Here is a 25,759-nt window from a genome sequence, read left to right as displayed (position 1 = left end):
TAACAGGACTGCAATGCTCAGAGTCAATATGAAGTTGGTGATGGTGAATTTATGGTAATACTAATCTGCCCTATTACATGGAGTTCTCCAGAAGTACTTAGAGAAAGCAGATAGATTAGTTCATCCATGAATTTAGTTGACAGAGATATGGATAAAAAGGCTGCAGGACAATGGAGTTTACGGCACAGGAATGAAGGGCCGTATCTAAAATGGTAAAGAGAGAAGTAAAAAGAAGAGAGGACTGATGGATGCGGAGAGCAGACAGGTCAATGGATGAGACACTGGAAAGAGGTTAAAGGATGATCTTAGTGAGAGTAGTTGAACAAGTCAGCTGGAATGACAATGGGATATCAACAGAGAATGGGGTGTCTAAATCAGTGATTGTGAAGTAGAGCAGTCAGAGGTGGTGAGAAGGTCCAGGGTATAATCGAGGGAGCAGAAGTCTGAGGTTCAGAGGAGGAGGAGACCACCAGAGTCAAGGAAGCCAGGAAACTGTGTGGCAGGATCTTAAAAGGTTTGACTATATAAATACTGAAATCACCCATGAGGTGACCACACAACTGGTGCCAATCCATCCAGGAGTAAAGGCGTAGACCAGAAAGTCAGGAGATAATTGAAGATGAAGGGAGGTGAGACCAAAATGGCATGAGCCTCAAAGCAGTATCTTGCTTTTTTTTTTTTTTTCAATCTAAAAGATTCATGGTTTAAGGGTCTGTAAGTGTCAGGGTGGAAAGCAAGGAGAAAAATAACCAGGGTGACCAGTATATACATAATTTTAAGTTGCCCCTCAATAAACCTCATCCTTGTATAATCCTTTCCCCTTGGATTTTACATGGAACCTATGCATATGATAAGCTATCATTCCTTTGGTTATGTTATATGGCAAAAGGGAGATTATCCTGAATGGGACTGGTCTAATCAGGTGAGCTCTTTAAAAGCAGCATTTTTTTCTGGCTGGTTGCAGAAGAGGAAGTCAGAGGAATGCACTCCAGCTGGCCTGGAAGAAAGCAAACGTCTATGCTGTAAACTGTCTATGGGGGCCACATGGCAGGAACTGCACGTGGCCTCTGGGAGCTGAGAATCATCCCTGGCTGGCAGCTAGCAGGAAAACGGGGACCTCAATACCACAGCTGTAATGAAACGAATTCTGCCAACAACCAGTGAGCTGGCGAGAGGACTCCTAATCCCCAGATGATAACTACAGCCTCAGCTGTCACCTTGATTTTAGCCCAGTAAGACCTACAGCAGAGGGTCCAGCCATGCCATTGCCTGCACTTCTGAACTACAGAAACTGAGGTGACAAATTTCTGTTGTTTTAAACTCCTAAGTCTGTGATCATTTATTATGCAGTAAAAGAAAACTAAAACAGTGACCATAAACATTTTACTCAAGATAATCTCAGTGTATGCATGTTGTCCTTACATATTTAAGAGTATCTCCTTTCATACTCAAGTGAGTCTGATTTAGATGATAAATTATATGGTCACCCTAACAATAATTTCACCTCCCAATCCCTAAATACACATGGGGATATGGGAGAATAAATAGGTACCTCCTGAAAGAGCTACAGGAGCAGTGGAGCTCCTAGAGGATAACCAAATTTCAGTGAAGACAAGAGGGTAAAAGAAATGTTTCAAGAAGTAGCTGAAAATGAGGGCAGCTTGCTCATTAAGGAGCAGCAGTTCTAAAGGGACTTGAAATGTGGAGGACAATGAGAAGACTGGGCACGGGCAACGAAGTTCAGACCATGATGGGAATGATGGTGCCACGCAAGACAGAGAGGCCACACAGATGCAACCACGACACTGACTGTTAAAAACAGTGAGAGACATGAGGGACCCGGTCTCAGCAGTTTCTTTGAGAAGCATGAGACACTGGGCTAAAGGACGAGATTTTCTTTACAATTTCTTCATGTGTTTGACTTACCTCCTGCTATAACTTGGTATAAGTGGGGATATTATCTTATGCCTTTAAGAAAATAACCCTCCTGCCTAGTTTTGCTGTGTGTACAAAGCAGTTCCTTACTCAGGACATGTGACTATTAGAACTGGACAGAAGCACGGCCAAGAAGCATGCCTTTCTCTCACTGAACCCATTATCTTTCAGAACTCTAGGGATGTGAGGAGAGGGATGCTAGTCACACGAGAATTAAATATTGCTTCTGACAAAGGTAAGTCGACAACCTTAATTGTTCTAGGTCTATAACAAGATAATTTGCTCTGATTCCTTAAAGTGAATGGTTTAATATCACTAATACCCAAACAACTACACTAGACATGTACAAGTTGCCCATTGACATTCATTAAAAAAGCAGCAGTGATATTAAGAGAGATTGTTAAACAAATCCAATACTTCCTCTTTTATAGGAGATTTTGAAGAGCAGGATAAGTGAAACTTTGTTCAGAGGTGAAGTCTGCCATCTGCTGGGAGGAAAGGTGAAATTTTCATAGCATCAACAGTTGTGTAACTACCTCCACTGGGGCACTCTACTAACACACTGTATCTGCGGTACGAGTGTATTTTGTGTAAACAAACACACACACTTCCTGCCATGGAGTAACCAAATGGGAACTAGCCAAAGTTCTCTCAGTAAAGTCAAGACCATGGTAAGCAGAGATCTGAGCGTAAGGCACTGGGGGTCGGGAACGGGAGCAAGCTTGTTTATTCCCAGCCTCCTTGCATACCAAGAAGGGGTTATGAGTTACATGTATTTTACCATAATTAATAGGAAGGAAGGAAAATAGAGGGAGGCAGGGACAGAGGGAGGGAGGGAAGGAGGAACAGTAGGAGGAAGGAAGGGGAGGAGGGAGGGACGTGGGATTAATTGGGTCACCTTCGCTGTAGGACCCCACCAGGTCGCTCTCTGCCTCTCACTCACTCCTCTCCCAATCAGACTGGCTGGGTTTACAGAAGGAATGAACATGCCCAGCTCAGCCTCTTCCCCTCCCTTGTTCCTGGGATCTGCAAATTCCACAGAGCACATTCCCTCCTGCTCCCAGAGCCATAAGCTTCCGGGCTCCACTCCCTGCTGGAAAGGCCTGCACTGGGTGGGAGCATATTCAATTCAGAGGCCACTAGCAAGTCCACTGGTTCCTCATAATCAAAACCACTTTCTCAAACAGACTGCCATCTGCCTAAGTCCTGGCTGCAACTGCAAGTGGGGAAGAGCGAAGTGGGATGGACTGGGTCTCCTAAATTCTCAATAAGAACTACTATTAGAAGAAACTGTTACAAACAGATATCCATTGACAGAGTTGTCTATACTCGCTGTCTCCATCTCTCTCCTTTTCCCTTTTGAACCCATTTTAGTCAGGTTTTCACCGCCACCACAGAATCCCCACATCGTTAGACAAAGGGTCAGTTTTCAGTCTTCTCTCTTCACCATCAGCATCACTGGACACAGCTGATCACTTCCTCCTCCTCAAAACACTCTCTTCACTTATCTTCCAAACACCACACTCTCTGGGTTTTTACCCCACCTCCCTGGTTGCAGGTTCTTCCTCTTCTCCCAGATCTCTCAATGTTGGAAAATTCTAGGGGTCAGCTCTTCTCTTTTTTCCTTCTTCTCTTGTCTGTTTTCACTCCCTTGCTTAGTGGTATCATCCAGTCTCAGGGCTTGAAATATCAACTATATGCCAATGACTCCCAAATTGATATTTCCATCTCAGACTTCTGTCTTGAAGTCTAGACTCATCCACAATGGCCCATTCAGCAACTCCATATGGACATCTAATAAGCAACTTAAATTCAACATCTCCAAAACTGAACCCTTGATCCTAACATCTAAACATGCTCCATCCACAGGCTTCCTCATCTCAGCTGATGACAATCCTATCCTTCTAGTTGCTTAGGACAAAATCTTAAGAGTTTCCCTTGACTCCTTTCCTCTCACAAGCCACATCCGACCCATTAGGCCAATTTAGAAGATATTTCCTAACTTGACCCAAACCACCTCCACTGCTAAAACCCTCCCATATCTTGTGTTAATTACTGCAATCATCTCTCCTAAATGATCTCTCTGCTTCTACCTTTTCCTTCCAGTTAACTCTTCACGTGGCATCCAGACTGACCATTTCCAAATATGAATCAAATCATGCTATTCTTGTACTCAAAACCCTGTAACGACTCCTCATTTCACTCAGAGTAAAAGCCAAAGTCCTTACAAGGGCCAAGAAGGCCCTTGTTAACTCTTTGATCTCCCCTCCTCCTCCAATTCTCCCCCTGCTCATTCCACTCTGGCCACACTGGTTTCTTTGCAGTTCCCTGAATTCACAGGCGTGCTCCTGCCTTAGGGCCTTAACACGAAACACTCCTGCTCTTCTCCAGACATCTGCTGGCAGACATCTAAGACTTTGCTCAACTATCACTTTCTCAATAAGGCCTATATGACTCTCCCCATCTCTACTCCCAATTCCTCTTTCTGATTTCTTGCTCACGTCGGAGTCCAATGTAAACTGACAGGGAGGCTCTAATCCATCCATTCAGGTACCCAGCCTATGTTCATCTAAGAGCTTCTCGCTTTGCTAGTTTCTTTGGAGACATTTCCCTTTAGCCAGTGTATACTGGGAGCGGGATGAGTAAAGACAGACAGGATGGAGAAGGCACACCTCCTTTAAAATGCCTTGACCCAGTAGCAACACAGATCAATTCCAAACAAATTCATTAGTGAAAACTAGTCATATGGCCCTATCTGGCTGCAAGGAAGACAGGCTCTACAGTCCAGTTATAGGTCCAGGAAGAAAAGGGAAAACTTGGATATTGGTGAATACTTTTAATCGCTAAATGTCTTTTTGCTCCCTTTTCCTACACATAAAACACACTCAAGCCTCTTCCACCCCCGAAAAGAAAACTTGAAGTCCCATTCAGTCAACGCATCTAACTACAAGTCCAGGATCTCTGAGTACGGCACAATCTTCATGAAAACCATGTGTAGTTCCTTACAATGTAGCCTGTGAACTAAAAAGGTAAATTATCTGCACCCTCCCTCCCCAGTCCCAATATACAATGGGGAAACAAGAGCAGGAGGTTCTTCCTTATCCAGTACTCTCCTTGGCCACATAGACTCTGGCATGCCTCCCTTGGGGGCCACATACAACCTTCACAACCCACCTCCTGCCAGAACAAGTTCTGAGTCTTTAAAAAATGGTTTTACAGCTCAAATAGTCAAGGGCTTATTCAGTCCAGGCTCATGGTTCCCTTGCCAACATAATTCCCCCTAAAACTTAGTAGGCTTTTGTTCTGCTTGTTTCCAGTCAGTTCTGTGTGCCAGTAACCACACATCAAGTTCTTTCCTAGACATAACTCTCAAGCCTGATTTATGTCTTTGCCTCCACGCCTCTTGCTTTCAACTAACAGAAGCCACCTGGAGGCCATATGAAACAATAGGTCAGTGGTTTCCAACTCTGGCTGCACAATAGAATCACTTGGGGGAAGTTTTAAAAACTGTCAGTGTGCAGGTTTCATATACCCTGGGTCCATTAAATCAGAAGCTATGTAGGTGGGACCAAGGTGATTCTGACGAGCAGCAAGAACAAGAACCTGTACCCTTAATCTGATCTTTGCCACAGGACTGAGTCACTTTTTTTCAACTAGAAAGTTTACTAGGCGTTTGTTGCTCAAAGTCTTTCTCAACTCTTACCTCTTGCTCTCTGGGGTCTAGAAGCAGCCTGTTTTTCCTTTCACTGTCTCAAGTCTCAGAACTTTCTCTATTCCCTTTCATTTTTTTCTTGAAAATTAGCCAGTTCTTTCCTAAGCTCATCTCTTTCTTGTAATATCTTACCAATAACAGTCAACACACACTCACACTCTGATCTTTTCCAACATTTGACCTAGAGCTCAGCTAGCATGAGGTGTGCCTTCTGAGTTACCACGGATAACAAATTTACCATATCAGTCACCACCGCAGTCTCTTTTCTACCCCCTAAAATCTAAGCTCCCCAAAAGCAGGAATCTTTGTCTGGCTTGTTCATAGATGTATCCCACATCCTGCTACAATGCCGGGCACACAGTAGGTGCTCAAAAAACCTTTTGAATGAATAATGAATGGCCAGAAAGAATCACAGATATGGTAGTATACGACTTTTTTTTCCCTACAATAAAGGCAAATAAATGGATTGATGACTAAAACAATAGAGAATTATACTGCATAGTTACTTAGAGAAAACATTAAACAGAAACCTTGGGAAAAATCAAAAGAAACTTCCAAGAACCAACACTACATATATCAAATCTACAATGCAAATTCATACACAAGCTGGTTAAATGCACACTAAATTCATCTTCTGGGAACACAGAGAACCAGTCCTCAAAATATTAGTACAAACACAGTGGAAAATCTTCAAAAAAATTACTGTTGAACTAATTACACATCTTTACGTTAAGTGGAAACTTCTTTACACGTTACCAGCCTCAAAATTCACCCACATCGTCCTCAGAGACCACAGGCGTTGCACATATAGAGTCCCAATTCTGAAAACAAGTTACACAGACACACACATACTGCTAAACAACTTTACCAGTACGCATCTACCATACACAATGCATACACCCATCAACATTCAAACTGATACATTTATGATACCAGCTACAAAATTATGCATGCTGAAAATACTTGATTTTTCTTGAATTAAGTCACTATAACAACAGTGAAGGAATTCAGAGAACAGAAAAAAATAACAAAGCTGAAATAAAAATAACAACAAATGGGGATAAGACAGACTTCACAAGAATGTTGTGAGGATCAAATAGAAACACAAGAATTCACTTGTGATCTGTGTATTTTCTTTTATGTTGTTATAACTCAATGAAAAAATTCAATAGAGTACATGAAAAACTGCTTTGCAAATCATAAAGCAATATTCAGTCACTTACATTTAAATAAGTGTAAAATTCCCATTTCTAAAAGAGTTCTAAATTAGCCAAATGAGCAAGTTCAAACTAAAGTGAACAACAACTTCCTCATTCTCCTAGCCCCAACATCTAGAGGGAGAAGTTTCAGCAGAAACACACCAGTGAATCCGATCATTATGAAAGGTAACAGAGGAAAGAGCTATCTCAGTGTAAAGAATCAGACTCTAAGCAAAAAACAAAAAACAGTCGGAAAAACATTAACAAATCAATTAACACAGTGAGATACCTGTATTTTAAGAAAGGGAAAAGTAACAACTTGAAACTACTAGGTTTTATTTTTTTCCTTTGTTGAAAAAATTTTAAATAACGACTCCTCAACGAAAAAATATTGGAATTTAAACACAAGACCCAAGACAAGATGTTCAGTTTAACAAAATTTTACGGTTAATGGTAACTGAAAATCTAACTAATAAAAAAAATTATCTCTAACGTTGTCAGAGATGTAGGAAGTAAAGTGTACACTGGGGCTGAAGTTTGTTCCTTTTTTTTAAAATTAAACCCTGATATGAACTCATTTTCTTTTTTCTTTTTTTTTTTTTGAGGAAGATTAGCCCTAAGCTAACTACTGCCAATCCTCCTCTTTCTGCTGAGGAAGACTGGCCCTGAGCTAACATCCATGCCCATCTTCCTCTACTTTATATGCAGGACGCCGACCACAGCATGGCTGTTGCCAAGTGGTGCCATGTCTGCACCTGGGATCCAAACCATCAAACCCTGGGCCACCGAGAAGCAGAATATGCGAACTTAACCGCTGTACCACTAGGCCGGCCTCTATTTGTTTTTTTCTTGATCGGGAAGGCTAAAGGAGGAAAAATTTTAAAACCTGGTTATTGAAGCTTTCTAATACTCAAAGTACAGTAGAATAACCAGGCTTGAGAACCGACATCCTGACTTTACACTTCTGACTCTCTCTATATTTCTACTCTTTAGCAAACCAACCAAGAAACAAACAAAAACTAGAGGAAAAGGTTTTAAAACAAAGGCTATGGCAACTTCTTGGAAATAAAAGTATGATATTTTAAAAACTCTGGAAATAAATTGAGAGAAGGAAAGAAAAATCATGCTAAGCATATTACATGATTTATAAACACCACAGAAAAATCAGATATTGACCTCCACCCAAATACTGTTATTCAAAAGACTAATTTTGAAGGTAAGGACACCAAAGTGGCAATTCCTCCAACTCCAGAGAGGCAAAAATTTAACTCCTTTATTTCACGCAGCTTTCTGTGCAACATTTAAACCTACAAACACGAAGAAAATCTGGTTGAAAAAAGAACTCTAAATCTTACTTAAAAAGCTCAGAGAATAAGCATTTGGGGGAATATCCCTTTTTACAATTTTAAGATAAGAACTTTTCTCTTTGGAAAGTGAACATTGTAACATTCCATTGTACGGAATAAAGGGACCATCTCAAATGTAATAATATCTTCGTCTCCCAGAACTTTAAAAATTCTGCTTTTAAAATCAGTGTATTTGCAAACTCCGTCATAAATGTCAGTATTAAGATTATATTACTCCACATCCTTATTTGACAGGCATCTATCAGGAAACTGGCCCAAGTGCTGCTTAGTGATGAAATAGACAAACAGTTGGGGACAGACCAAAGCACAAAGCAGTTACCCAAGAGGAATGCTCCTTCATCTGGTGTTGGTTGCTGTGAGGGCCACTGGCATGACCACGCCAAAAGCAATTCTGGCAGAGCTGGTAGTTGTGGCACTGCTGGCATCGGTACCGGAAACCCATCATACTCTCACACCGGCAATAGGAGCACTCCACGGGATGGAAGACTTGGGCAGGCAGAACAAGCAGGGGAGGGAGGAGGGCAAGGGAGGACGGGGGATGAGAGGGAGAAAGAAGTCATTTCATTTGGAGAATAAAGTCAACACAGTGGAAAACCAAATCTAATATAAACGCTAAGGTGAAAACAAAATTAGAACTGACGAATCTAAATTGTCTCCTATTTAGTTAATCTAACCAGCCATTTACTAGACTAAAAGGAAAAGACTTAAGAAAAAATGTTTCAACTTAGAATGCTACAATTCCAATTCACCTTAGAAAACAACTAACCTTTTTCTTTAAAATGAAACTTGTCTCAAAATTTAGACAAACGTAACTAAGAAGGAGAGGAGCCTTTACCCCAAAATTTCTTTTGCAAATCTATTGTTTTTATGTATTATTGGTTGTATACATTCTTGTTTCCTTCACTAACACAAAATCCATGAAGCCAGGAACTGACATTTTACACAGTACCTTGGACTGTAAGGCCTTCAAATGTTTGCAGAATTATATACTACCACATACCTGGGGACAAACGATAACTGGTAAAAAGCAAGGCTAGATACACTAAGACAGCAGTTTTAGGTAAGAGCTCTAAGTAACAGCAGAAAATAAAGTCCTCTAGAACAACAAAGGGACAGTAATCTGGAAGAAGGGAAACCCAGGGGCCGGCCGCTCTCTTCTCCTCCTCATACAGCGTCTAACCTTGTGAAACACTGCCAGGCTGCAGTCAGGACTCAGATTACTGGGGTTCTCTCGCAGCCTGAAAGTCCAGTTCACCGCGTGGGAGGTGGGCAACGCATGACGGTATAGTATAGATTGTTATTTATACTTTTAAATGTTGGTAGTGTAATTGTTTCCTCTGGCAATTCAATTCTGAACACAAGAAATGGAAGTCAATAGGAAAAGGGGACATAGTATTCAAATCCTTTTGAACATCTCCTTCTAGCACTAATGTACACAAATCCAATCTTATCTCAATTATAAGGATTTTTAGTCCTACTTCCAAAAATATACACTAACTAGGGATGATATTAACTATATTATCAAAATTCAAAAAAAAATTTGAGCCCTAGGTGAGGAAAACAATATAAAAGACCACTAATCACTAAAAGAAAAGTAAAATCAGGAATGAGAACTCCAAAGGACATACTTCCTCTAAGAAATTCAAGCCTTTTGTCAACAAAATATTTCTAAGGAATGAGGAAAGTACTAATAAGAGTCTGTGCTCCAAATTAAAACTATACAATCGAGTAGAGTTCCGCCAGGGACCAGACTCCCAAATCAATCTGGAGCTAACACCAATGAAGTCAAGATCTGTGCAGCCAACGTTTATAATTCCTTTTAATAATTTTGGGTTAATAATAAGTGATATATGTACGTTAATACTAAACTAGCAAATATATTGTGATAATTTTGGTTGAACATATACGTCTATGTGATTTTTCTTCCATTCTCTTCTAAACCAGTCAAGAACCAGTGCTTACATGAGTCAGTGGAATGGGTGACCAGGTGGAAAAGCAGAGAACCAGAACGAGGGAAATATCAACAAGTGTGCTGCGTCAATTACAAATAACATCAGGTTTTGGTAAAAGCATTCTTTTTTGGAAGAGTGCATCGTGTGGCAGTTATCTTCTTATATACTAGTCACCTGGATTAGTAAATCGATATAAAAAGTGCAACTTTTGCTTATGCAAATAAATCTTTGCCCTTATGAAGAGTAACTTCATTACAATTCAATTGATGAATTTCACAGGAAGTAAAGGGCCCAAACAATGAAAAGAACTAGAAATACCATAACTTGAGAATTTGTTTCCCATCATAAAAATTAAAATATATAAATACTAGTGTGATGGGTAACATGCTTTATTTCTGGATATTTCAATGATTTCACAATATTTCTCTTTCTCTGAGAAAAATGGTATCACTAACCACATAAGAATGTAATCAATACATAATATACTACATACAAAGTCACAATCAAATGTTCATATGGATAACAACACATCTTGACAAATAAGATGCTCTCTATTGGTATAGCAGATACAAAATGATTTTATGAAAACAAATTGGACATGAAACTACTAAAACATTTAAGGCTATAAAAATATTGCCCTCAAAAGAACCAATAATATTGTAATAATTTAATAGCGTAAGTATTTATCCAAAAATCCTATTAAAAAATTTAGCTATTTTAGGGGCTGGTCCAGTGGCATAGTGGTTAAGTTTGCGTGCTCCATTTTGGAGGCCCAGGTTCATGGGTTCAGATCCCAGGTGCAGACATACACACCACTCATCAAGCCATGTTGTGGCAGCATCCCACATATAAAATAGAGGAAGATTGGCACAGATGTTAGCTAAGCCACAATCTTCCTCAAGCAAAAGGAGGAAGACTGGCAACAGATTTTAGCTTGGGGCCAATCTTCCTCACCAGAAAAAAAAAAAAAATACGACGAAGAACTAAGAAAAACCATAAAACCCTTCAAAGAAAATATAGAGATAAATCTTCATGACCTTGGATTTGGCAATGGATTCTTAGATATAACACCAAAAACATGAGCAAAAAAATTTAAAAATAGATAAATTGGACTTCATCAAAAATTTTTTTAAAATTTAACTATTTTAGTCTAGTCAAGAGATTCAGGACCTTTAAAAAAATAATTCTGAATCTAAGGTACTTGTGAACTAAAGTCACAATTGGGCAAAATGCCGAGAAGCTTAAAAAAAAAAAAAAAAAGGCATGAATAGGAGGGGGAGAAAATAAAAAGAGTACGTTAGCATATTTCATTCTTACAGAGGGAAAGAAAGGACTCTGCCTTTTAGCGCCTTCTCAGCCATCAGTTGTTCTCTGTTGTGGAATCAGGGGAGACAAGTCAGGCCTTGAGAGGAGAGAGGTTACACAGAAAAACCACAGGCTTTCCTTTAATAAACTCAAATAACGTAAACAAGGAGAGAAACTGATAGCAATAGCAGAACAACTCACGACGTTACGAAGAGATAAATACCACTCCAATTCCAAGCGAAACAAAGATTTAAGTCAAATTACTGGGAAGGATACCAAGAGTAGATTCAAGGTAAAACAGTACAGGAAATAACTGAAGATGCATGAAACCCAGTATTAAACTCTATCTTAGCTCTTTTCCAAAATAATTACAGTTTCAGTGGTTGATATGGAAGATATCTAAGTTTATACATCTGGGATTTTTATAAATTAAAGGGAAATAAAGGAAGTCATGGCTGAGTCAGGTGGCTCAAGCAGAAACCAACCAACCGAAATCTCAGGAGAAAAAAGCCTAGAGTCTGAGCCTCAAAGTTTTATGATCTGATATTACCCCTCTTGGTATCCTATCTAAGTAATAAGCTCATTTTCCTTTTTTTTTTTGGAGAAATAAATATTACTCTTTTGAAAGTTAAAACCACAAATTCAAATGATGGAGTGCCAGCAAATGTCCATTATAAATTTTGCTGATAACAGCTAAGGACATTCCAAATAGTATCAGTACATACACTTCCTACAGCATAAGGAACTGAATGACAAAAGTTCTGTTTACCGTTCTCCACATGGGCAAGCCTGTGCATGAGAGGCAGCCAGACAAGGCACTGGGGAGGAGGATCGGCCATCATTGTGTCTAAAAACATATTTAGCATTATCTTTTTCTGTGAAGAGAAGAAAAACAAATATACTTTATATTTTTCAAGCATCCCTGAACTCCAAGATTAAGTTAATTTAGGATTCTCCCAACCGAGCTTTGAATTACATGTGAAATTTTCTACCAATATAAAATTTTTACCTTACAGTAATATTTTACATCACTACGGTTACAACACACTATACTATACACTGCTACTATATTCAAATGCATTTCCACATACATTATGTTAAATGAGTCTTAAAACAACTGTATAAATTAAATAGGTTAGGTATTAGTATCTTCATTTTACAGATGAGAAAATAAAGCATTTAAATGACTTGTAAATGTCCCACCCAAATCAGACACAGAGCCAGGACTAGAACTCAGGTGTCCTTTAAACTACTACGTCGGTTATCCAGCAGGGGAGACAGACCCCACCCCTGATGGTAAGACGTCATGAGAGCAGGAACTCCGGCCGCCTGGTCATCTGCCATATTTCCAGCATCCATAACAGCGGCAGGCACATAATTGGCACTTGGTAAGTAATTGCTGAATAAATACTAAAGAGAAGGGCAAACACTCAGACATCATCCACAACTTTCTCTTTTACAGAAGAGAAGACTGAAGCTCAGAGTGAAGTTATTTGACAAAGTCACAGAGACAGTTATAGTAAGAGAGATTAGAACCCAAATACCCAAATGCCCATCAGTAGTCCCTCCATTATACCATATCCCCGGCTGGACTGCATTTTTCTGTTCTCTTTATTGCTCTCTTTTAAATATGTAGGAAGCTTCCACTGTATGTGAAACACTAATACAATTAAGTCCCACATGGACACAGAAAATTAGAAAACAGTCCAGAAAAAAATAGAGTCACAGATGTAGACAGAACAGGTTCTCAACAATATTTCAAATTAATGAATTTTCCTTTTATTTCCTGTAACACACAAGCACCTTTCCAGCTCCAAAAGGAAAGGAAAAAGGAGGGGAAAGGCAGTGCCATACAACCGGATGTGTGAGTTGTGTAACGACAACCTGGACACCTAGGCCCCCACTTCAATCTTTATTCCAAAAGAAAAACAGAGACAAAAGGGCAAACACGGGAGAACACAAGATGCAGAGCGCAGTAAGCAGCCGTCCCGCCATCCAAAGGTGTGAGGATGGGGCGGGGATGGTTGGGGGGCTGTGTGTGGATGGGATGGGCCTGGAGATTGGGGGCAGAGTGAAGCCAAAAGGCACCCAGCATTTCATCTCACTCTTTCCCAAGTAACAATGTTCTCAGTCTCACCACTTTTGTTGAAGTGAAAAAAATGGTATAAAAAAATGTGGCGTTTCCTCATAAAACATTAAAATACTTTCTTTCAGGGAAAAAAGGTAGAAAAGATAAAACTGGTTAGAGCTGACCTAAAGATTCTGCCCACTGATTACAGAATAATTTTGATTTTTACTATGAATATATTCAACCCAAATTGGAAGCAAGGAGTTGAAGGCATTGTGGTGTTTCTTCAGGACAGCAGGTGCCAGGATTTTCATCTGACCCACCACGACACCTCCCCAAAGATGCCTCCTGTCATGCAAAAAGGAGACTACGCAGACTTACTTCTGTGCATCTTGTTGGCAACTGTGAAAATCTTGATTCTGTTATATGTAAATTGGAAGTCATTCTTATTGAGAATAATCTTTAAAAGAAGAAACTGTAAGTAAGGAACAGAAACACGAGGGAACATAGACGGCAGAGCAAGAAAGAGGCTTTTGCAATAAAATCCTGAAAAAGAAGAAGAAATCTGAAGGAAAGTCAGATCGAGGACAGAGACTGCAGGCCAGCACTGAATGGGGGGAGGGAAAGGTTCTGAAACGTATGCAAGAGAGTGATAACAGTGTGAAGTTACCACCTAAAAGCCCTCTATGCATGGCTTTGCATTGACGGTGAGGCTTGAGAAATGCCTACTCAAATAGGCTAAATAAAGTTTTCCAAAATGCCTTCCATCTCACGCATCCAAGTCACTAATGTTTCTGAGACCTCAGTGGAATCTGGGAGGAATCAGTGAACAACATTAAAAACAAACCCAGAAAGTCACCAAACGTTGGAAGTCCAGACATGGAAAATGCCTCTTACTGTGAATGTGCAAATAACTGCAACAAAGCAAAATGAAATCAAAGGTGTCTGTTTAAAATTATTGAGAAAGAAGATGCCAGGAAGTTTTTCTAGCTAGTGAGAGATGGTAAATAAATATTAAATGTCTATCATTTATTATAAATTTAATGTTTAAATTAGTATTTCTATACCTTCTTCTGTTCAAAATTACATTTTACAAATCCACTTATAATCCTAATGCTCCTTTCTCTAAGAAGTTTTGATTCACCCATGATAAGAGTTTTTTTTAATCTTCTAGATGAAAAAGAACAATCATATTTGATATCTCAGAAGACCCTCACATGTACGCTCAGGATCAGTTTCCAAGACTGTCCTAAGGTCATACTATAATTTGAAGTTCTCCAAAAGCATAAGGAATGAAACCAGAGGAACCGTGTCTTGGTGCTGGGTCTTCCATTAACCATGTGATTTGGGGAAAATCACTTAACATTCTAGTTTCAGTTTTCTCATCTGGGCCAGAACAGTGATTCTCGAAGTATGGTCAGAGGCCCCCTGGAAGGTCCCTAAAACATTTTCAGGGAGTCCATGAGGCCAAAACTATTTTTATAATAATACTAAGATATTATTTGCCTTTTTCAATCTCATTCTCTCGTGAGCATACAGTGGGGTTTTCCAGAGGCAATGTGGCCTATCCACAACCATCTGAAAAAGCTATTAAAATAGTCCTCCCTTTCCAGCTACACAGCTGTGTGAGGCCAGATTTTCTTTCTATACTTTAATCAAAACAATATATCGCAACAGACTGAATGGATAAGCAGATATGAGAATCCAGCTGTCTTCAATTGAGCCAAATATTAAAGAGATTTGCAAAAATATAAAACATGGCACTCTTCTCATTAAATTTTTTTGTTTTGGAATATATGGTTATTTTTCATAAAAATATTTACGTTAACATGTAATAGGTTTATTATCCTTGTTATTTTTAAATAACATTTTTTAATTTCTCAATTTTAATTTTTAATATAGTAATGCTGATAGATATAACCCACATACACAAATCCAACATAAATTCTTTGGGGTCCTCAATAATTTTTACTGTGAAGAAGCCCTGAGACCAAAAAGCTTGAGAACTGTTGGGATAAGAATTTCCAGCTCAAAAATTTTGTCTTAGTAAATAACTGTGTGAAAGATAGGTTGGCTCTTTTTCTCCCTATTTGTCTTGTTTTTGCTCTTGAGTTGAACACATTCTTTGCATTTCTCCTTATTTCTTTATAGCACAATAATATTTATAACAAAAACTATAATAAAATTGCAAATAATGTACATCCCCACAATTCCCATTTTTCCGTATTTCCCTCCAAATGTATATATTTCTATGTAATCCTGTACATAGGGTAGATGAAAATAATCTGTTTTTTCACTTAACATTTTACTAAAGATTTTATTGTTTTGCTACAAAGTCTTCATTTCTAATCATTTTAACAGCTGCCTGATCCACTGAGCAAAACACCATGATTTATTTATGCCTTCCTCTATAAAACACTGAGGCTGTTTCTATCTGTGTGCGAACGCTCATGCTTTTTCTTAGAAACGGGTATTTCTGTTTGTTGCCTACCTCCCTATCCCTTGTTATTCTAATCCTCAGTACTGACGTTTATCACCCTGGACGCCATTCCCACCTCCCTCCATCCATGACTACATTTTCTATGTCTTAAAATGGGGAGAAACTCTCTCAAAAATAGGAAAACAAGTAAAATAATTTAGCATTCGATCATCATAGCTGCAATTTTCAACCTCATCATTTTCATTAAAATCTCCTATTTCCTTATGGGCAACAGGTGAATATTTCTTATCCACTGCCTTATCACTTATTTGGTAATCAGTTAAACAATGTATGACATTTAGTTAACAGACTTGAAAACAACATTTTTACAACTCTCCAGATTAAAACGTTTTTATACAAACTTTTGTGTAGTTATAGAAATATTTTGTCTAACAAGGGAGAACATACATTAACTGGTTATAGGAACAGTGTTATAAGGTCGCTTATAAGGTGCTCATAAATGCTTACAGGCCTTTAAGTGCGAAAGGTCAGCCTTTCGATTTTATGAGACACTGAATTTGTCCATATCACAGATTTATTTTGGACTTTGAAAATTACTTTGTAATAACACAAAAATATAATGTTGCTGTGTTTTCTATTAGAGATTTGTATTTATTACAGTTAAAAGGAAGATTGGAAAAACTTCAAAAATTTTGAAATATATTTTCCTCACTGCAAAGAATGTTTTGAGAAAATCATGGAATAATAATATTGATGAAAACAACAAGGTTGCAAATACGTACATGATCTTTAAGCTTTCAATTAGAATTCAAGCCAAAGATACTTTCTCATGCCACATCTAACTTAAATCATTACTCAATTAATCCAATGAATCTCCAGTAAGCATCAATCATTTTCCAGACACTCTTAGTCACAGGGACATAAAGTTGCAGGAGACCAAGGTACATCCCTTCAGGGCATAAGTGAGCTAGATGTAACATGCCATAGGAGCGCAGAAGAGGGAACAATTAATCCTACATTGAAAGATTCACAGCATCGAAGAAGAGAGGATATTTTAGCTGAGATTTGAAACATTAGGGCCAAAAATTTGTTGGAAGAGAGAGAGAAGGTCAGGGGTTATTGGCATTTCAGTGAGAGCTAATAGCAAAAACAAAGACAAGAAGTGTACTACTTTTGCTCACTCGAAATGCACGTTACTCAAAAGAAGAGAAACGCAAATTAAAACTATATTGAGAACATTTCTCATCTATCAGATTGACAAAAATTCATAGATGTAAGAACATAGCTGCTGGCAAGGCTGTGGAGAAACAAATGCCCGTATACATTGATGGTGGGAGTGCAAACTGGTACAACCCCTGTGGCACTGTGGCAATACAGGAGGCTCCCTTATCCACGGTTTTGCTTTCCAAGGTTTCAGTCACCTGCAGTCAACCACAGTCCGAAAATATTAAATGGAAAATTCCAGAAATAAACAATCCGTAAGTTTTAAATTATGCACTGTTCTGAGCAGCGTGATGAAACCCGGCACTGTCTCACTCCGTCCTGCTCAGGATGTGAATCATCCCTGCATCCAGTGTATTCATGCTGTATACGCTACCCACCCAGGAGTCACTTAGTGGCCTTCTTGTTATCAGATTGCCTATGGTGGTATCACAGTGCTTGTGTTCAAGTAACCCTTATCTTACTTAACAATGGCTCAGAGCACAAGAGTAGTGACGCTGGCAATTTGGATATGCCAAAGAGAAGCTGTAAAGTGCTTCAAGTGAAAAGGTGCAATTCTTGATTTAATAAGGAGTGGGGGAAAAATCATATGCAGAGGTTGCTAAGATCTATGGTAAGAACGAATCTTCTATCTGTGAAATTGTGAAGAAGGAAAAAGAAATTCATGCTAGTTTTGCTACCCCATTTCAAAATGCAAAAGTCATGGCCACAGTGCGTGAGAAGTGCTTAGTAAGATAGGGTTTGGCACTAACCACGATTTCAGGCACCCACTGGGGGTCTTGGAACATACCCTCCACAGATAAGGGGGGACTGCTGTATCTAAAAAGAAACCACGGCACGCTGAGTCTGGGGTCTGTCGGGGATAGGAGCACTCAGGGATGAAGGTGAAAAGACAGGCTGGGGTTGGACTGATAAGCACCACGACGTCCTGCTAAGAACCTCACCCAGGAGGCATAAGGAGCTAGGAAAGGGTTTTTAAGCAAAAGAGGGACAGCAACAGAGCTGTATTTTAAAATGATGACATAAACTCACATTTGCTTACGATTAAAAGGAATAATAAAACAAAAGCAATATCTGAGCAGGAACAGTCCTCTTCTTTAGGCCATAAGTAAAGTGATGAGGAGACCTGGGTCCTCTGTTTTCTGGTGAAGCATTTTTCTGCTTTGCCTGAAGACCAACGAACCACAAGCCTCTGGGTAGGAGGGGGTATCAGAGGTCCAGAGTAGGGGTGCATGCTAGACTGCGCTGCCAGTGAACTCCAGAGAGGGCACTGCACCAACAGCCCCAACACTGCACGCCCAGCAGCTCTCAGCCCTGCCCACAAGCCTCAGGCAGGGAAACATGACCGAACACATCAGGACCTGTTTCCAGCTCATGAGTAATAACTGAGACGGGGGACCTTTCCTACAGTATGTACACAATAAGCATTGTTACCTAACAAAAACCTTTTTTATAAACGAAAGTCTTGGAGCCACTTGTCATTTCTATCTAAGCATCATTTAGTAAGGCACTCTCCTCCACAGACTCAACTGGAACAAAGTTTCACTTTTAGGTCTCTACCATTTTGTTCAATCTAATGCCAGTGATACAGGCTTCCTTACTATAGACCTGATCATAACAAAATCAGTTTTATGCCCTGTATTTCATCCAGCCTAACACACCACCACTTGTAAGATGCACCATTATTTTTTTTACCTCTAAGAAAGGAAAACACTCAGCCAATTAAACTAACTCAATGACTTAATTAACTGAATCCTTCATGACACACGACTCGGTCATACTAGCCTCTTGATGAACTGACGTTTCTTTCATCCATTCAGAAGGATTTGGCAATTTCATCAACTTTCAGTTGCACTGCTTGGTATGACAAGACATTATTTTGGTAAAATCTCAGTAAAAAAATATACAGTTTCATTTATTTGTGGATATCTTCCTTTTAAAAAAATGGTTCTATAAAGCACCTGGTTGTTGATTTGCAGGAAAATATGGAATTCTTCCAATAATAAATACTTGTCTCACTAATATCAAATTTATTTCCCTCTGTTCTGTGTCCATGGCTTTCTGTGTTTACAAAAACTTTTTGTTTAATGCCAAATCAGAGTATACTCTTTCTGAGGACATTTTAAATAACACCCCATGCAGTACCAAAAACATAATTCAGTTGAAGTGACAACAATATTAACAGCTATGACCAAGTTCACACATGTGCAGGAAATGACAACCCATAACCACTACTTGGTCAACTGTAATTGTAGGATGCCATTCTTACTGCTATATGAGGTTATCTCAAATACGAGAGCTGTTAAGATGTGAAAAACTATCTTCAAATCAATGAAACATGGTAATAACCCACAATGGATTATAATGGTAACGAGAGGTTGCTAACGGAGACTATAAAACCTCCATAATTATAGTATCTATGAAATACACATATACACACACTTACATGCCACGTAATTCTTGCCAAACTTTATTCAATGTCCAGGAAAAAAGGTCAGAACATCCAGAAAACGTCTCATTTCAAAGATACAGTGGGAAGAAAAGTCCCATATTTTGGCATATAGCAGAAGAGGACATGCTGGTCAAAGTATCATCAGAGGACATCTCCAGGCATGAAATATTCTTGCCACCCTGAAAATCTACCAGCAGTAACGCAATCCCATCTCCGTCCACTTCCCACCTCCTCTGTGAACTAAGGAGAGTGTGGCACAGCGTCCCACAGAGCGTTATCAGCAGCATCTCCTGCAACAATGATTAGGACGCAGCTATTTTCCCGACTCCCTCCCTTCTCCCTCACTCTCCATGCTACTTATTCAGGTTTCCTTTTCGTAAAGATAGTATCAAATTTAAAAATCCTCTGCGGGGGGACTGACCTCTCCAAACTAAAGTCAATACGAACCTAGAGAATAAATGATAAAACAAGAGCAATTATCTTTCTAAGGAGAAATATAACACATCCCAAAACTCTGAAGTTTGGAAAAATTGGAGAGAAGTTTAAATACCTTCACTGCTTTTTTTTTAAATAACTTTTAAGTCTCTAAAGTCAGTGTGTTAGTTTATAAACACTGAAGAATCTTAATAAATCTGCCCTACCCACCAAAATGTTAGGCTACGTTAACACTGTGCTTTATTCAGACAACAATCACAATCACAAATTTACAATCAGAACTAATTTTTCTATTATTAAATTTTAAAAATATACACCAAAGTAGAGAGAATAGCATAATACGCCTACTACCCAGCTTCAACAATTCTCAACATATGACTAATTTTGTTTCATTTATGCTTTCACTCTCCCTTCAACCTGGATTACTCTGAAGCCAATTCCAGACAAACTGTCTCTTGAATTAACTTTCTTCCAATGTTTTATTATTATGGACACCTCAGATGCTTCTGAGGCTAATAAGAGCATTCTTATAAAAGTCTTTTTATGGGCAGAAGTTTTTATTTCATGTGGGAAAAACTTAGGAATAGAATTGCTAGGTCATCGGAAGGTGTCTGTTTAGGTTTATAAGAAACCACCAGGGCTTCTTCCAAAGTGGCTTGAACACGAGTTCCGGTTGCTCCAAATCTTCACCAACATTTGGTGTCGGCCATTGAATTGAAGCAATTCTAGGAGATGTGTTCTCTTGAACTGACTTAGAAATGTTTTCAATTTTCGGTGTGTTTTTAAAACTACTAAACTACATAAACCCACATCCCTTCTTTTGGGTTAGTCTGTGAAAAGCAGGCAAAATTTTTTTTTTTTCAAATTATACATACAAATTTAACAGCCTTAACATATCCTGACTAATTTTTCATATAATAAAATATGGCTCTATAGTATAATTTTTGGTGAATGTAATCAATTTCCTATATTTGGACTTTCAGGTTGTTTCCACCTTCTCTGCTATTATGAACAACAATGCAATAAACATCCTCATAAATAAATCTGTGATTATATCCATGACTATTTTGTTAAATTACTAGAAGTAGATTTGCTAGACTGGAGTGCATGCTCTTTTTTTTTTTTTAAAGATTGGCAACTGAGCGAACAACTGTTGCCAATCTTCTTCTCCCTTTTTTTTTCTTCTTCTTGTCCCCAAAGCCCCACCCCCCCCCGCCCCCTTCCCCCCAGTACATAGTTGTATATTCTGGTTCTAAGAGCTTCTGGTTGTGCTATGTGGGATGCAGCCTCAGCATGGCCTGATGAGCCATGCCATGTCCACACCCAGGATCCAAACTGGTGAAACCCTGGGGCACCAAAGTGGAGTGCGAAAACTTAACCACTCAGCCACAGGGCCGGCCCCACATGCATTTTCTAAAAAATAGTTAGGGGCCGGCCCGGTGGTGCACTGGTTAAGTGCGCATGTTCCGCTTCACAGCCCGGGGTGCCCTGGTTCAGATCCCAGGTGTGGACATGGCACCATTTGACAAGCCATGCTGTGGGAGGCGTCCCACATATAAAGTAGAGGAAGATGGGCACGGATGTTAGCTCAGGGCCAGTCTTCCTCAGAAAAAGAGGAGGATTGGCAGATGTTAGCTCAGGGCTAATCTTCCTTGGGGGAAAAAAAAGAAGAAAAGAAGAAAAAATACTTAACTGATATCTACAGTATTTGCCTGTTTTGTTTTTTTTTTTTCCTTTCTGACTCCCTTCACCTATTTCTGCCAAGCCCCCTACTCTGCCTCTGGCAACCACCAATCTATTCTCTGTATCTATGAGCTTGTTTCTTTGTTTTTTGGGGTTTTCTTAGATTCCACACATAGAAGAGATCATATGGTATTTGTCTTTCTATGTCTTATTTCACTTAGCATAATGCCCTCAAGGTCCATCCACGTTTTCAAAAATGGCAAGATTTCATTCTTTTTTATGGCTGAATAATATTCCATTGTGTATATATATCACAATTCCTTTATCCATTTATCCACCAGTGGACATTTATGTTGTTTTCATATCTTGGCTATCATAAATAACACTGCAATGAACATGGGGGTACATACATCTTTTTGAGTAAGTGTTTTCATTTTCTTTTCTTTGGATAAATACCCAAAAGTGGAATTGCTGGGTCATATGGCAGTTCTATTTTTAATTTTGGGGGGGACCGCCATACTGTTTTCCATAGTGGCTGCACCAATTTACATTCCCAACAGTGCACAACGGTTACTTTTTCTTCACCTCCTCACTAACACTTGTTATTTCTTGTCTTTTTGATAACAGCCATCCTAACAGGTGTGAGGTGATATCTCACTGTGGTTTTGATTTGCATTTCCTGATAATTAGTGATGCTGAGCATCTTTTCACGTACCTATTCTTGGGAAAATTTCTATTCAGATCTTCTGCCCATTTTTTAATCAGATTGTTTGTTTTCTGCTATTGAGCTATGTGAGTTCTTTATATATTTTGGATATTAGTCCTTATATAATTTGCAAATACCTTCTCCCATTCAGTAGGTTGCCTTTTCATTTTATTGATGGTTTTCTATGCTATGCAGAAGGTTTTTGGCATGCTGAAGTCCCACATTTATTTTTGCTTTTGTTCCTTTTGCTTTCGGTGTCAGATTCAAAAAATCATCACCAAGACCTATGTCAAGGAGCTTACTGCATATGTTTTCTTCCAGGAGTTTTATGGTTTCAGATATTATGTTCAAGGCTTTACTCCATTTTGAGTTAACTTTTGTGTATGGTATAAGATAGTGGTTGAGTTTCATTCTTTTGTATGTGGCTCTCCAGTTTTCCCAACACCATTTATTGAAGAGAATGTCTTTTCCCATTGTATATTCTTGACTCTTTGTTGTAAATTAATTGACCATATATGCATGGGTTTATTTCTGGGCTCTCTATTCTATTCCATTGATCTATGTGTCTGTGTTTATGCCAATATCACACTGTTTTGATTACTATAGCTTTGTAATATAGCCTGAAATCAGGGAGCGTGATGCCTCCAGCTTTGTTCTTCTTTCTCAAAATTGCTTTGGCTATTTGTTTTTTGTTTTGTTTTGTTTTGTTTTAAAGATTTTATTTTTTCCTTTTTCTCCCCAAAGCTCCCCAGTACATAGTTGTATATTCTTCGTTGTGGGTCCTTCTAGTTGTGGCATGTGGGACGCTGCCTCAGCGTGGTTTGATGAGCAGTGCCATGTCCGCGCCCAGGATTCAAACCAACCAAACACTGGGCCGCCTGCAGTGGAGTGCGCGAACTTAATCTATCGGCCACGGGGCCAGCCCCTGGCTATTTGTTTTTTTGTGTGGTTCCATACAAATTTTAGGATTATTTGTTCTAGTTCTTTGAAAAATGCCATTGAAATTTTGATAGAGATTGCACTGAATCTGTAGATTGCTTTGGACAGTACGGATATTTTAACAATATTGATTCTTCAATCCATGAGCACAGACCATCATTTCATTTATCTGTCTTCTTCAATTTCTTTTACCAATGTCTTACAATTTTCAATATACAGGTCTTTCATCTCCTTGGTTAAATTTATTCCTAGGTATTGTATTCTTTTTGATGCAATTGTAAATGAGATTGTTTTATTTCTCTTTCTGATAGTGTATAACAGATTTTTTTATGTTGATCTTGTATCCTGCAACTTTACTGAATTTGATTATCAATTCTAACAGTTTTTTGGTGGAGTTTTTAGGGATTTCTACATATAGTATCATGTCATCTGCAAATAGTGACAATTTTACTTTTTCCTTTCCAATTTGGATGCCTTTAATTTCTTTTCTTGCCTAACCACTCTGGCTAGGACTTCCAATACCATGTTGAATAAAAGTGGGGAGAGTGGGCATCTTTGTCTTGTTCTTGATCTTAGAGGAAAGGCTTTCAGCTTTTCACCATTGAGCAAGATATTAGCTGTGGGCTTGTCATATATGGCTTTTATTATGTTGAAGTACATTCCCTCTATACCCACTTTGATAAGAGTTTTTATCACAAATGGATGTTGAATTTTGTCAAATGCTTTTTCTGCATCTATTGAGATGATATGATTTTTGTCCTTAATTTTGTTAATGTGGTGCAACAAAATTTTTTTTTAAATAATTAAAGCTATAGTAAAATAAACATAGTCATGTGTCGCTTCATGACAGGGATACATTCTGAGAAATGCATTGTTAGGTGATCTCGTTGTTGTGGGAACATCATAGAGTGTACTGAAGGGAAACAAAATTTGCCACCCCAAAATGTGTCTCTCTAACATGAGGATTATTCTAGGCTATTTTTAAGAAACAAAAAACTCAAAGTTTTTCTTGTTACCTCCCCTTAACTGCGTAAAAGAATTCAGATAAAAAATACCTGTCTCAGGAAGCATCATCACATGAACTAGGTGGTAGACAGGGAGGAACCTAGAAAGGCCTGTTTGTTGGGCTCCCCTCTGTGTTCTTCTGTTTCTGTGTGGCCAAATACTTGTTTTCCAAGTGTTTATTCCTTTCCACCTACCTGTGAATTGCCTTCCGTCTCTTTAAAATCCCTGACTCTCCTCACCCCCGACATCTTCTTTTGTCTCTAGCCGAGCATGACTTTTAAGGAGAGGGCTTCAGGCATTTTGGTGAGTTACTCAGTCTTCCTGGGTTTCTCCCATGTATACAAGTTATTAAACTTTTGTTTTTCTCCTGTTACTCTGTCTCATTTCAATTTAATTCTTAGACCAGTCAGAAGAATCTAAAAGGGTAGAGGAAAATTTCTTCCTCCCCTAAAATACCTATGCAAGCCCAGACTGTACAGCCTACTACATACCTAGGCTATACGGTACTAATCTTTTGGGACCACTGTCATATATGCAGTCCATCATTGACGGAAATGTCGTTATGCAGTACATGACTGTATGTAATTCCCTTTATATCATTTTAAAAAATGAAAGTATTTATGCTGTAATATAACACATATATTACTGGAAAATTGTACCTACTGCAAAACTGTGGATTTAAAAATAATAAGGTCTATGAGAAAAACAGGGTTGGAATAAACCTAAAAACCTATGTAGCCTTGTAAATGGAGGACTAACCAAACAATGGCAATACTAACAAGAGCACCAGCACAAATAAATCTCCCCATGCATTTCCACCAAGAGTCACTGTCAGATGATACCTTTCAGCCTTAAATCCTGAGACACTTTTTTCCTTTTTTCCCTTTTTCGTGAGAAGGGCATACAACTTCCAAGATAGATCAGTTTTATCAAAACTATCGGATCCAGGGGATAGCTGACTCCAACAGCTAATTTTTCGGCATGGGGTGGGGGCGGGGCAGGAACGTCTTCACAGCTTCTTCATTTGTACCCACAGCTTCATTAGTGTAACACTCTAGAAAGTGGAGCAGTTCATGAACCCTCCCAACCAGTCACTTGTTTCACTAAAAGGAACTTCTGCAGGGTTTTCAGCTTCTTTCTTAAAACAGTTGTACTTCTCTTTAATTGTGATCATTTCTTTGTTCAGCCCAGAACATTAATATGCTGGGGAAAATTATCTATGAACCAACAACCCAGTCTCCACTCTACATTAACACTGTCCTCTCTCTATCTGATGGTGTATGAGCTAACCCACATTAAGGAAACACCTGTGTAGGAAAACAAACTGCATGGGAAAAGCC

At 38.8% G+C, this 25,759-nt stretch overlaps 1 protein-coding gene across 50 annotated transcripts in view; it reads right to left on the bottom strand.

Annotated features, from left to right (window-relative positions):
• Positions 1-25,759, bottom strand: part of DTNB (dystrobrevin beta) — a 239,286-nt gene that overhangs the window by 147,241 nt on the left and 66,286 nt on the right. For 49 of the 50 annotated variants that reach the window (XM_070573146.1, XM_070573151.1, XM_070573157.1 and 46 more), the window contains 2 exons: positions 12,240-12,345; positions 8,533-8,699 (listed from right to left, as the gene is read on the bottom strand). The exons of the other annotated variant lie outside the window; for it this stretch is intronic. In XM_070573146.1, coding sequence (XP_070429247.1) covers positions 8,533-8,699; positions 12,240-12,345 — 273 coding nt within the window. The remainder of the gene's footprint in view (positions 1-8,532; positions 8,700-12,239; positions 12,346-25,759) is intronic. 50 annotated transcript variants of the gene reach the window in all.

This window comes from Equus przewalskii, chromosome 14 (genome assembly GCF_037783145.1).
Source record: "Equus przewalskii isolate Varuska chromosome 14, EquPr2, whole genome shotgun sequence".
Classification (NCBI taxonomy): domain Eukaryota; kingdom Metazoa; phylum Chordata; class Mammalia; order Perissodactyla; family Equidae; genus Equus; species Equus przewalskii.
Note: the sequence above shows the minus strand (reverse complement) of the source record. Positions and strands in the feature narration are given on the sequence as shown.